Here is a 13,396-nt window from a genome sequence, read left to right as displayed (position 1 = left end):
GGGTTCAACACATGTTGTCCTAAAATCAAATTGGTGCTGATTTGAGGGAGATTTGGAGCTGATTTTGTGATTCTGTCAATACAAACCATTCACGGCCGTGAGTTTCTCTTCCTCCATTTTTTCTTCTTGGGTAGCATAAAGAGGAAGAAGAGTTCTTGGAGTAGCAATATCATCAGCTAAATCTTGGACTTTATGGCAAGGCAAAGTGAGAATTTTATTTGAACCCAAGTTGGCCATATGCAAGATTGTATCTGAATTTGGCCTTTTCGAAGCATGAATTCTACCTGACAATGTAGTTACAGGCGTAAAAGATGACTTCGAAATCATAGTTGAAGCATAAATCTTTCTTGTAAGATTGAATGCAACAAGAACGATAGTTATTGCCAAAGTTGCATTCCCAGCATCTAAAGGTGTTTTAACTTTTTATAAAGTTGATTATATGAAAATTAGTATTTGGTGCCTCAATTATTATTATTATTATTATTTTTTTGTAACTTGGCCCTTCAAACCTTAAGCATTGGCTGCGTCTCATAGAGAAACATCTTCTACTCAGAGTCGAGTATCTATTTTTTCCTAATCTGTACTATACAAGCTTTCACACATTTCTTTGTTAAAAAGAAGAAGAAGAAAAAAGTATGATTTCACTACAAAAATACACGCAAGACTGACTTACATCCCTAAAAGTGTAATAATTTCTCTTCTTCTTATCCTCTCAAGAGGCGCCAAGTGTTTTGATAGGTTTGTTCACTATGAATTTTATATTATGAATTATTGATCTCTTTCCCGACAGTTACATTGTCATGATCCCTCCTCTGGCCTATCGGTAGAATTTTACACTGTCAGGTCCTAAGCATTCTTCATTTATAGTTTCAGTTCATAGACTATAGTGAACAAAACTGTTCGTGACGACCCATTTTCTTTTCTACGTGAAAAAATAATGAATTAAAACAGTTGGGAGGCAGTTAATAACCGTTTGATAATGTCATTCAAAATTTGAAATTCCCAGTCAGTTAACTAATCCCAACCTTCAACTGTAACAACCAACCCCGCCAACACTCGGCGTCTCCATATATAATTCTCTCACTTCGGCTAGTGCTGTAGGTGTGCACAATGGAGCCCAACCCTCAAGACGCTATTGGAATCAATATCTACACCGCTTCTCCCACGGAAGAATCGACCCAAATCCCATCCTCTTCCCAGACCACTCCTCAGGTTGGCCGGAAAAGGCGAGCAGTTGCTAAGGGAGTGCAGAAAACAATATCCAAAACTTCAATGCTCGTCAACTTCCTCCCAACGGGGACCCTTCTCACGTTTGAGATGGTCCTCCCGTCTGTTTCCGGAAACGGCCAGTGCTCTCCCGTTAGCACCCAAATGATCTACGCCCTTCTGGGCCTCTGCACCCTCTCATGCTTCTTCTTTCACTTCACAGACAGTTTCCGAGGCCCCGACGGCAAAGTCTACTACGGGTTCGTGACCCCGAAAGGTCTAGCGGTGTTCAAGGCCGGGCTTGGAGTGGAAGTTCCAAAGGACGACAAGTACAGAGTTGGGTTCTCGGATTTCGTCCATGCGATTATGTCGGTAATGGTTTTCGTGGCGATTGCTTTCTCGGATCATCGAGTCACGGATTGTATTTTTCCTGGACATGCCAAGGACATGGATGAAGTTATGGAGGGTTTCCCTCTGATGGTTGGGATTCTATGCAGTGGTCTCTTCTTGGTCTTTCCAAATACTCGATTTGGAATCGGATGCATGGCTACCTGATTCTTCCTTTCCTTATATATTGCTTTCACTATATATATATATATATATTGGTTGTTTGGTGTTTGCTTAATTTGTTCTATGTTGACGCAGCTTGTTCATGTATCAACTTATGTAGACTTCACAGTAATCGCAAATTAATCTCTTGTTTTCATGATTGATAGCTTTTCTGTGCACTGATTCACAATTCAAGTACAAGGAATCATTACTGTATATTTATGATATTCTATTGCTGAGTGTACTGATAACTATATATGTACAGGGCTCTCTCTGTCTCTCCCCACGTAAAAAAGATTTTCCATGTCATGTCAAATGCGTATCTCTCCTCCGGCTGGACTAGACAAATATCTCTAAATATACAATAATGGAAACCCTCCAAAACCACCAATCTTCTCACGAACAAAAACTTCCCATGATCATTTTAATTAAGAAATTTTGAAGAAAAACGAATTTTCTTCCTTTTTTCCCTCTGTGGATCTGTCGGAGTCAGGTCAGTTGGAATCTCCATGACTCTCCAGTTATCTTCTGCCTTCAAAAAGCTTGATTTGAGGATCGTAACTAATTATGCTTATCGATCACCACAGCACCTAGCACCATGTCCTTCTTGAAGTTTCTGCCACAAACAGAGCATCTCCCTGGGACCTTGGTAATGCGCAACAATATAACCATCCTTGCACCCCAAGGGATAGACCTTTTCTTCTTTCTTGTATTGAACTTTCAAAACATCCCTCATATCTGCTATCCAGATTCCCATTGCTACATCTTCTAGCTTAAACATCTGCAACATTGCATTCATTTTGCCGATTGACAAACAATTGTTAGTTTTCTTCTTTTTTTTTTTTTTTTTTTGAAGGGTAGAGAAACAAGAGTTATAAACAACTCGCAAGTCCAATTTTCGAAAAGACTTCCATCATCAGTATAAAAGTAACTGCTAAGAGAGGTGCTGTGAATGATAGATTGCTTACTGTACCTTCAAATTTCCCTTTTTGTATCTAATGTAGATTTCTTTTGCTATATCATGTGACACCACATAACCGGGACCATGTGCCCAAGCAGGATACTTCTCCCCAGGCCATTCCTTTAGTAGCATACACAATCGAGGTAGACATGTGAGAAACATGAGGCCAACAATATTTGGTCGACAGCTATAAATATAAGAAACTAGAGATAGGAACAACATATACGACTTCTATATTTCCAAGTATAGTAAATATGGGATTTTCATAATGAAGAATACCTCAGGACTAATATACCACTTGCTATGAGAATTTCGATCTGGTCGGGAATCTGAATTTATGAGCCCATAGAGCAACCCATGAGCCACATTGATCCTATTTAAAGAAGCCAGCATTTCATCCACACGGACAAATGCATCATCATCTGTCTTCATAACAAACTTTGCTGAAACAACCTCAGTCTGTTCAAAAGATGCATTCAATGAGCCAAACAAACGATTATCCCTTTCTAAGTAAAAGGACAGAGATTTTACCCCAAAGATGCAGATTGCTAAAGTTTTCCAGGTGATAAGGCTGTAGTAATCAACAAAAGGCATCAACTGAACATCTCCATATGTTCGTGCCTCGTCCCAAAGTTCCTCATTCACGATTTGGTTTTTATGCTGAAATCCAAGTCAAAATTGATTAAGGTTAGGTTTGGAGGTATTTTCAAATTAAAAATTCTCATCTCATTTTATCATTACAACTTTTTCAAATTTCCACATAAAATATAATAAACAATTCAACTTTTTCAAATCTCAATTCAATTTTTTCAAATCCTAAAACAATAATAATATTAAAAAATAATATTTTATTCAACTTTCAACTTTCATCTCAAACTAATAATTCTCATCTTAACATCCAAACCAAACCTAAAACTCAGCAATAGGCCTACATTTAAAGGCAATCTATTCCCTAATCTCTAACTTGTTTCAGGGCTAAGCATGCTGTGAAAACCGTTATATGTATTCCATTTTAAACAAAATATCAAATTCTATAGATAGAATACACACACACATATAGTAGCAAGAAACCACCAAAATTTTTCAGGCAGAAGACTTTTCTCTATTAAAGAGTGCAGTACTGATAATGAAATAAAGTTCACATGTAAAGCTCACCAAACCAACAAAAAATCGCACTGCAACTGACCCTGACCGCACTGCGGGATACTGCATCCATGTCCTTCGGACAGCCATCCTACGCTTAAAATTGTTTGCAGTAGAGAAAACACCAATGAAGAGATCCAATGGTCTTTGAAGAGAGAGAGGAACTGATTTTAGTGTTTCTAAATCATTTATATGCTCAGAATCCTCTGATGTAGGTAGACCACTGGCGAGGACAGAAATTAACTTTAGGTCTCCAGAAATTTTTAATTCACTTACGAGCCACGGCTCCAATGTCTGTAAAGATAACAAGCCAGGACCGAGAATAGGTTAGAAGAAACTTATATCCATCCAGCATAAAAAGTACTGCTGGTGCAAGAATGTAAAGAAGAAGAAGAAGATTACTTCACGGAAAGCAAAGGATGTTATGTGCTTTCCATCAACTGTCATCGGAATCCCCTCCAATCCCACTCTAAGTGTTGCAACAAATGGATGATTTTGGTTAAAAGGGAAGTATTTTCTGGTCTTAGATCCGTCTTGCACAGTTGAAGATCGTCTTGAAGTGTTGGAATGTGTGATATCAGTGAACTGGCTATCCTTTTTTCCGACCATTTTATTGCACTGATCCAAATCATCCACTGGCATGACAAACGAAAGTGGTTTTAGCATACAAAGGAAAGGATTAATAAATTGTAATGTCAAATAGACCTCAAGAAGGTAAACAAAAGGAGAAGTATTCAGAAAGGATTGCAGACTACAACATTATAAGAAGAAAAAAATTAGGAATACAAGGACTGCTATAACTGAAGCTGAATAATAGGTATTATGGCCACAACCAGCTGCAAGGCCAGATTGAGTTGGATGGTAAAGCTTTTTGCCAAGATTCAACACCATGATGAAAAGAATAACACTGGACCAAAAAGGAAACTGAACCAAGTTGTTTTTTAACAGGTTGCATGTCCATGTGATACAAGCAAGTGAAACAATAGATCAATTTTCTTAAAGATATAAGCATCGAATCAATGTTTTATCCGGTCAGATGAACAGTTAGACCAGTATTCTTACCTTTCTTAATTTTTTCAGGAGCAGGGGATGGACAACGCTCCTCTTCACCCCAATCATGAGCGACAGTCCAGGTGTTTTGGACAATTACAGGGTCCTCAGTTATCTTATCACCATGAAGCCTTACATTGTAATGTAAGATGATGGGTGGATCAGGCTCCCCTGGAAGTGATTCCCCGGTTAAGTCAATACGGAAATTACCAAGAAGACCATTTGGAATTCCTATAATTGTAATAGCAGAACCCTGAGTCAGGCCACAAGGAACCCTCAACTTATAAATGCTATTATCAAGCTCTGTGTTGTTCATTTTATTTAAAAAATAAGGACACTGCTTCTCTTTTCCTCTCCCACGTGAACTTTCATTCCCATCCCGAAGTCTTTTCTCTTCAACTGAATCCATAAGGCTATTCCACGCACCTCCAGCATCCTTGATAGAGTCTACTGCATTAGGTAAGCCCTGTGAATGATTAACTAAGTGCTTCAAATGGTTCCATGTCTGCAAAGTTTTTTCCTCTTCTGTAGAAATATTTCTCTGAGCAAGGAGACTTAAGACTATGGTAGCAGCAGGAACCACCGTAGAAGCATTCTCTGGATTTTGAACTGCAGGTGGAACTACAGCATCATGCAACTCAAGAGGGTTACTGGCATTGGGTGAGAACAGACTAGTTAAATGGCTTTCCCCAAAAGGATTTTTCATGACACCGTATCTCAGGATCAACAGCATAAACAATGATGCAACCAAAAGACAGCCCAACCATTTTTTCATTCTGCTGATCAACAACACATCAACAGCTTTGAATCTGATTTCCATGGCAATTCGGGATAAAGAAACCACAAGGGCACCAGTTGATCATAACGTGCATCAAGAAACAAACTGTGCTTCGAACAGAAATAAGCAGTGAATACACCACATCATAAGATGCATACACAGAAGAAAGTTTTCAGTTCTTGGAAGTAAATGCTTCGGATCTTTCCATTCTCAGTATGTTCTCACCTGACATCTAGTACCAGATTATGCAAACATGTTCTTCTGGACTGACTGATTATTTATTGCATGAGTTCTCTGGAGTTCTCACATCCACTGCAAAGTTACTGAAAACTCATCTGACATGAGATACCCACACCAAACCTATGTTTAAAACAATCAATCAGGATAATTGAGTTTGTGAATAGAATTAAGAAATCAAAGGATATATATACATTTTTCAACTTTAAACCATGTAAGAGGTTACCTAATTGATCATACAATCCAAATATTTCCAAATATGATTATTTGTTTTTTTCTTTAAGATCTCTGTGTAGAAGTTGGAAACAAGCCTTTGGTGGGATAATATCCAAAATGAGCTTGAAATGACTAGAACTCTGAGATGATTATCAAAACAATAATTCAAAAACATCGATCACTGTTTTCATTCCTGAATAATCCTAAATTTACCACTGACTCACCTATTGTTCTCGGAAAAACTATCAAGGAACATCACTTTTAAAGTAAAAGCTATGGTTGTGTGTCCAAAGGTGTTTGGGGCATGCAGACGGATATTATATATATTATATTTATGTATATCTTTTTCCAAGAACTGGGCCAATAAACATGAGTTGGCAACTTCCCTAGATCTTCACCATGATGCATCGGTTAAAACGGAGAGAGTGGTTACATTCCTTTTTCAATAGCCATATTATAACGACAATTCATATTTTCTGACGAAATTATATCATCCAACTTAGGACCCACGGGACCACACTATTACAACTCTATTCTGATAATATAATTTATGAAATTAAAACTCTAATGTTAGATTTTTTTTTTTTTTTTTTTTTTTTTTAATTTGAACCTTAGATCTCGGGGAGCATACCCCCAAGTCCAAGGCACTCCACAGGATTTCGTCAAACAAAATTAGAGATACGATACACAGAGAAATGTCGAGTTATCCATGCACTTGAAAAAATATCTTATTCAATATAATTATTTGGTTTATTTTATACAATTTTTTTTAACTTGTTCAATTTTCAAAACGAAATCTCTTCTTTCCAAATTTTCTGAATTGCCATTCTGGTACAAGGCCACCATGGACGCAGCAAGGAAGAAAAAAAACAAAATGATCAGCCAGCTACTGGCAGCTCAACTATCTAATATTTTCCCGAGTGATTGCAGAGAAAAAGGGGGGAAATAGAAGAAAGAAAGAAAATAACGGAAATCGAATCTCAAAATTATTTTTGTTATACTTATAAAAATAATAATAATTATTTTTGTTCCACACTGAAGTTAACAAACACCTTTACTAATTAAAAGCATAGTTCCACCATCAAACTTCATTGCAACACAACCAAAAATCTCAAGTATTATTACTTTTTCTTTACTTGAGTTTTCTCGGCAACCAGACAGAGTTTGAACAAACGAGAAAGGCACGGGACAGATCCGATAGCATTAAACTTACAATACGGGGCCCAAAAAAAGGGAACCGGAAATCGTCGAATAAACAAAAGCATGGAAAAGATTTAAGAGTCGCAAAAAAAGAAAAGCGGAAGGAACCGAAGCTCGAAAAGTCCAGAAATGGAAACGAAAACCGTTGAGCAGTACAAAAAAATAGTAGAAAATAAATGTATAAAAGCGGAGGATAGGAGTGGGAAAGCGTAGTTACCTCGGAAATGCCCACGGAGGAATGCCGTAAAGGGAGAGGGAAAATCGGCGAGCAAAGAAAACCAGCGTCGTCTACGCTGAGCCTGAACGGTGAGAGAGAGTCTAGAGCGAAAACTGAGAAAGAAGAGCCGGAAACTGGTTCTTGTGGTCGTCTGACTTTTGTGACGACTACGCTGCAAATAAAAGACTTTGTGAACAGTTTGAGCTTGGTTGGTGTATATTCTGTTTGAATTACCGATCAAAATTCGTTTAAATTAGGCTCATCTCGATTTAACAAATATACATATTTTACTTTAAATAATGATATAGACGTAAAGTTTATAAATATTTTATATTTATTTTAAAAGAAATAAAATTTATTATTAAAAATTTAATTTTTTTATATTTATTTCAAATTTATTTATTTTTAAAAATAATTATACGATAATTATATATTTATGACTTTAATTATTATTTTTTATTTACTTTATTTAATATATTTATTATATTTTTAATATGTTTATATTATGTAATATTAAAAAAAAAAAAAATGGACAGACGAGATCAGGTCTGGAGTTTTCCGGACGCAGATATTTTATTTTAGTTTTATTTATTGAATACTATGTTTTTGACTGTTGAAAAGCCAACAGCAACGTGTGCGGACGGCTGTAACGCGGATCGCTGCGGTTGGCTGGTAGAGTCACCTAGGAAGAACGTTCGGAGTCTTTTGACCCTTTCTTTCTTCTTCTTCCTCCTTTTTTTTTTTTTTTTTTTTTTTTTAAAGTAATGTTACGTATAATCATGAAATTATAAATACCGCACAATCATTTTAAAAAAAATAAAGTCCACGATTAAAAAGTTAATTTTTTTTTTTATGTAGATCCTATATTAATTTATTTTTTTCAAAACGATTATACCTTGCTTGTATACCCACAACTGTAAATATTATTTCTCTTTTTTAATATATATAGGAATTAAATTTTATTGGGGAGGGTTTTTCCGGTTGTTGGTTACTCTTATTAGTTTTTTTATGAACAGGTTAATTCATTATCATGACTAGGTTATTCTAAATCTTAGATAAATTGGATGTATGATATATAGTATTTTTTTTAATAAAAATATATTCATCTGAATTTTAGCATTCTCAGTTACATTTGAATAATTTATTTTAAGTAATTTTATAATTTAAATATTTAATAAAAAAATATAACAATAAATTAATAAATTAAAAATAACGACCCAAAGAAAACAACTTGTTGAACGCCGTCAGGAGGACGTTAAAAGTCAATGACGTGGGAATATAGTAATATACCCAATTACCGGCCAAAGAGACAGGTGGGGATTAATCAGAGCAACACGGTGTATTATAAAATATTATAAAATTGAAAGATTATTTAAATATAATTTTTATTTTAGAATTTAGAAAAAATTATATTATAATAGGATAGATTGATGTTTTAGAAAAAAAAAATTATGAACAAATTTAAAAATATTCAAGCGTTCAAAGAAGCCCCTAAGAGCAATAGTAGATTATCAAGGTTTGTGCTGTCTCTATTTTTATGTTTTTATTTTTTAATTTTTGAAAAAATGCGGTGGTTTGAGATTGAATGGCGGTAAAGAAAAATGATATTTGTAATTATAAGTATGTAAATATCGTGTATTATTTTTCTTAAAAATAAATAAATATAAAATTTATATAAAAAAATTAATTTTATAATATTAAACTTTATTTTTTTAAAAAAGATTACTAATACTTTGACAATCTAAAAATATTAATCGGGAAAAAGGGCAGAATGTTAAAGAGACAGCTGGATCCGCCAAAGATCCCTCCACCCACAGTCCGTTGTTTGCGGCCGAAACGTAACTCTCATTTGGGATGACCTTAATGCATGGGGACAAAGACATCTAATCGCACGACAACCACGACGACAGGAACGCTAAAAACTACAGTTACGCACATGTAGTTCTTGTTCCTTGAATTCTTGTTTCACCTTCAATTCTTCAACTTCTTGATGCCGTACTTGTATTCTTAGGTCGATTTGATTGTTGAAATGCATTAAAATTAATTAAGTTTAATTTAATTTTAAATAGAGTCTAATAATTAAATAAATAACTCTCAAATCATTAAATTTATCTAAATTTAAATTTTTTTTTATATATAAGATTCACAATATTTTTCAACTTAACACCTTTTTACATACGAGATTCACAATTTTTTTTTATATAGTTAAGTAATGTTAATTATAAATTTTATATAATTCTTTTTTATAAAAAAAGTTAATTTTATTAATAAAAAATAAATTTTTTAACAATTTTTTAGATGAAATCTATTTTTTTATAAAAATTTATATGAGACTTATTTATTTAAGATTTATATAAATTATTTATCATTTATGCTATACTCTATTCTTAGATTTTGATGCCATTTTATTCTTAGATTTTTGCGAATATATCTTTAAACTCAAGCGGTCTAATTTATACGATTTACGTCTAAAAGTGTGAATTTTACCCTCCCCTTGAATTTTACACGCGAGTTTATATGACGCATTTTAACTTATTTTAATTTATTTTACAGACTAGTCACTAATTAATATATATATATTAATTACAGACTAGTCACTAATTAATATATATATATATATATTAATTACAGACTAGTCACTAATTAATATATATATATATATATTAATTACAGACTAGTCACTAATTATTATAACCTGTTAATAAATTAATATATATACGGCCTCAACATAATTATCATGAATTTATAAGATCGAGGTATATTTTTGTAGATTCTAAGCTATATCTCTATCCTAGATTAATTAATTCCTATTATGTATAGCCTAGCTAGCCGTATCTATGTAATTTAGTCGCAATTACCTCCATATAGCCGGCCTCCTTAATTCATTGGTGATTTGTACGAAGGAGATCGAGTTTCTGTTAGAATTAATTACTACGTACATACAACGTTGGATCGATCAAAGATGATCTTAATTTGTGTCTACATGTGTTATACGTTGACTTTTGAGAATAATGGATATAGAATTAAATATAAAAGTTAAATAAAATATTATCATAATATTATTTTTATTTTAAAATTTTAAAAAAATAAAAATATTTATTATATTTTATGTATAAATTTTTAAAAAATTATAGATAATAATTAAATAAAATAAAATAGATTGAGAGGCTTTTTTTTGAATCTGAACAACCCCTAGTGTAGTAGATAAGAATTGACGCAAGCCGAACATGCATGTGGCAAAAAGGATGTGTTAAAAATATAATATAATTCAAATAATTAAACCCATTTTTTTACATCAATTTAAATTTTTAGAATAAATAGTGATTTCATATGGTATCAGAATAGATCAAATGCTAAGTTCGAACATTAACTCTATACTCTATCATATTTAATGAAATATTTCATATATTGAGCTCAATCGTTGATGGGAAGTGTGACTCATACGTTAAAAAGAATATTAAAAATATAATATAATACAAATAATTAAACCTACATCTTTCCATTAATTTAAACTTTTGGGATAAGTAATGATTTCACATTGTATTAGAGAAGAGTTCTTGAATTTATACCTTAATTTCACATTCTACCTCATTTAATTAAATATCTCACATATTTTGCTCATTTATTAAAAATAAGTATGGCTCACCAGGCCTGCAACCCGACCAACACAAACCGGGTTTGAGACCGACCCGACCCGAACACCATAGCACAACAAATAGGATAGAATCGATCTGATCCGAATAAAACAAAATCGGGTCGAACCGTTTGACCCGACCTTTGCCAAAAAAGCAACAGCAGCTTTGCAGAGTCTCCTCGTCTGCCCGTCTGTAGAAGCCATTTTCAAATAAAAACCATTACAAGAGCTCTTCATTTGTTTCACCATCACTACATGATCCAGAGAAAAAGCACACATCTCAGATGATGAGAAAAAACCCAAGGAAAAAGAAAAGAAAAGAGAAGATTAGCAGCGTTTCTCCTCGTCTCCTCGTTCCAATTTCAGTCCCTTGACAGGTTGGTGAAGCCCATCGATGTCGCCAGCCCCTCTATGTCGTCAACCCCTAACCGCTTCGTCTCACCGTGAGGTTCTTCTTCTCCTCGACGCCGTGCCCACTCTTTCCGATGTCTTTCTCTATTCTCTCTCTCTCATCACTCTCTCTCTCTCCCTTTGTTACTTGGCCATGGAGAATCGGAGATTGACGGCAGTTTCACCACGCCACCCAGATCAGCCATGGATTTTTGTCACCATCTCTGACATTGGTCTGACCGCCTGGAACAGTAATCACGTGCCTCGTCTTCCCTATGGTGACCTCTATTGCCATGGGTAAGCTTCTGCCGCTTCCCCAAATTACTCAACGCGATCCGATTTTGTTAAAAGCCCTAACTTCTTATTCGACTCAAAGAAAAAGAATGAGACAGTAGAATTATATTTCATCGAATCACTGCAATAGACTCTAAGTTGGTATCGTCCAATATTGGTCGGATTGGAGGGTTGTCGAAATCGATATTTCCTCTATCCGACTTTAGCGGGTTCAACCCCATCGGGTTGTGCGGGTTGTGCGGCCCAACGGATATTTTGCACAGGCCAGGCTCACACATGATGGGAGTATTAATTGAATCTAATATAATATATAAATATAAATAATTAAGTTTACCTATTTTCATGAGCTTAAGTTTTGAGGAAAACACATCTTTGAAGTTTAACATGATATACAAACAGAGAAGAGTGGCAGTAGTTATGGTCCATTCATGTTGCTAAACGCATAATTATTACTTGCAATTGAGTTTCATATTGACGCTGCTTTTGACTCAAGTACTTGTGCTCTTTGTAGATGTCAACTTTTTTCTTGTGCTGCACTATCTATTAGTTTTATTGGTCATGATTGTCCGTTTATAATTGAGTAGTAGTGGCATCAAGTCATGGTACTTCATGTTAATTCGACATCGATATCGTTCACTATAAGAAAAATAATTTTTTACGTCATCTAAATTAGTTAAAAAAAAACATAAAACGCATCATTAACAAATAATTACGACGCGCTTTATATTTTTTTCAATGAATTTAAGTAATGTAAAAAGTCATTTTTCTTGCCGTAAATATCCATTAACTTTGCTTGTCTGAATTTTTAATCAGTACTATTTTTATAAAACTTCGAAAAACACCTCTTATAAAAATTTTATTCAAAGAACTTTTTCAATCTGCCTATATACCCACTTTCATATATAAACGCTAATACAAATTAAATACATGATCTCGATTATAAAATCATTTTTAGCCGAAGATTTTCTCTATTCATTTTACATGAAAACACATTTCAACATCATTCTTTTCAATATGCCTACAAAATCTTTTGTTTACTAAAAGCTGACTTGTGAATTGGCAAATAAAATTGACGGGTGCCGTATTTTAGAAAGAATAATTAATTATATTTTATATATATTGGATATAAAAATAAAAAGTAAAATAGTTTAAACCTCATTTAGTACTGCTTCCAAATCACTTTTCTATTAAATTTATCGAGCTGATCCACAAACAAAAATTTTACTTATTTATGGTCAATTATTTCATGCGAAAATGATTATTTTTTATTAAAATAAATTTATTTTTGTCGTAAATAATTATTTTCATTGTAAATAATATATCACAAAGGCCTCCGGAGGCTGTCGATCTAACTATTAATATTTAGGATTGTACTCGTGAGTAATTGAATTTTTGTTCATAAACTTCTTTGTCTGTATCCAGAAGAAAAATGAGTGTATCCAACGTTAATTGGCGAACAAAAATTGACCGGAGTCCTTTAAATGTTTTTTCTTGTAATATAAATTAATTAATTAAGATGGC

The 13,396-nt window shown here is 33.8% G+C and overlaps 2 protein-coding genes across 3 annotated transcripts; one reads left to right on the top strand and one right to left on the bottom strand.

The window, feature by feature from the left end:
* Nucleotides 1-890: 890 nt before the first annotated feature.
* Nucleotides 891-1,958, top strand: LOC122313818 (protein DMP9-like). The gene has a single exon (XM_043129070.1). The coding sequence runs from the start codon at nt 1,111-1,113 to the stop codon at nt 1,759-1,761; it is 651 nt and encodes a 216-aa protein (XP_042985004.1). The 5' UTR covers nt 891-1,110; the 3' UTR covers nt 1,762-1,958.
* LOC122313817 (beta-1,3-galactosyltransferase GALT1-like) lies at nt 1,952-7,770 on the bottom strand. 2 transcript variants are annotated; one of them, XM_043129069.1, is made up of 9 exons: nt 7,558-7,770; nt 5,913-6,047; nt 4,922-5,792; nt 4,262-4,494; nt 3,872-4,153; nt 3,248-3,376; nt 2,996-3,175; nt 2,729-2,836; nt 1,952-2,536 (listed from the first exon to the last, which is right to left on the bottom strand). In XM_043129069.1, exons 3-9 carry the CDS (start codon nt 5,727-5,729, stop codon nt 2,327-2,329), a joined length of 1,950 nt encoding a protein of 649 aa, XP_042985003.1. In that variant the 5' UTR covers nt 5,730-5,792; nt 5,913-6,047; nt 7,558-7,770; the 3' UTR covers nt 1,952-2,326. The 2 variants fall into 2 exon arrangements, with proteins under 2 accessions (XP_042985003.1, XP_042985002.1); XM_043129068.1 differs by having other exon boundaries at nt 4,922-6,047.
* Nucleotides 7,771-13,396: the final 5,626 nt, after the last annotated feature.

This window comes from Carya illinoinensis, chromosome 6 (genome assembly GCF_018687715.1).
Source record: "Carya illinoinensis cultivar Pawnee chromosome 6, C.illinoinensisPawnee_v1, whole genome shotgun sequence".
Classification (NCBI taxonomy): domain Eukaryota; kingdom Viridiplantae; phylum Streptophyta; class Magnoliopsida; order Fagales; family Juglandaceae; genus Carya; species Carya illinoinensis.
Note: the sequence above shows the minus strand (reverse complement) of the source record. Positions and strands in the feature narration are given on the sequence as shown.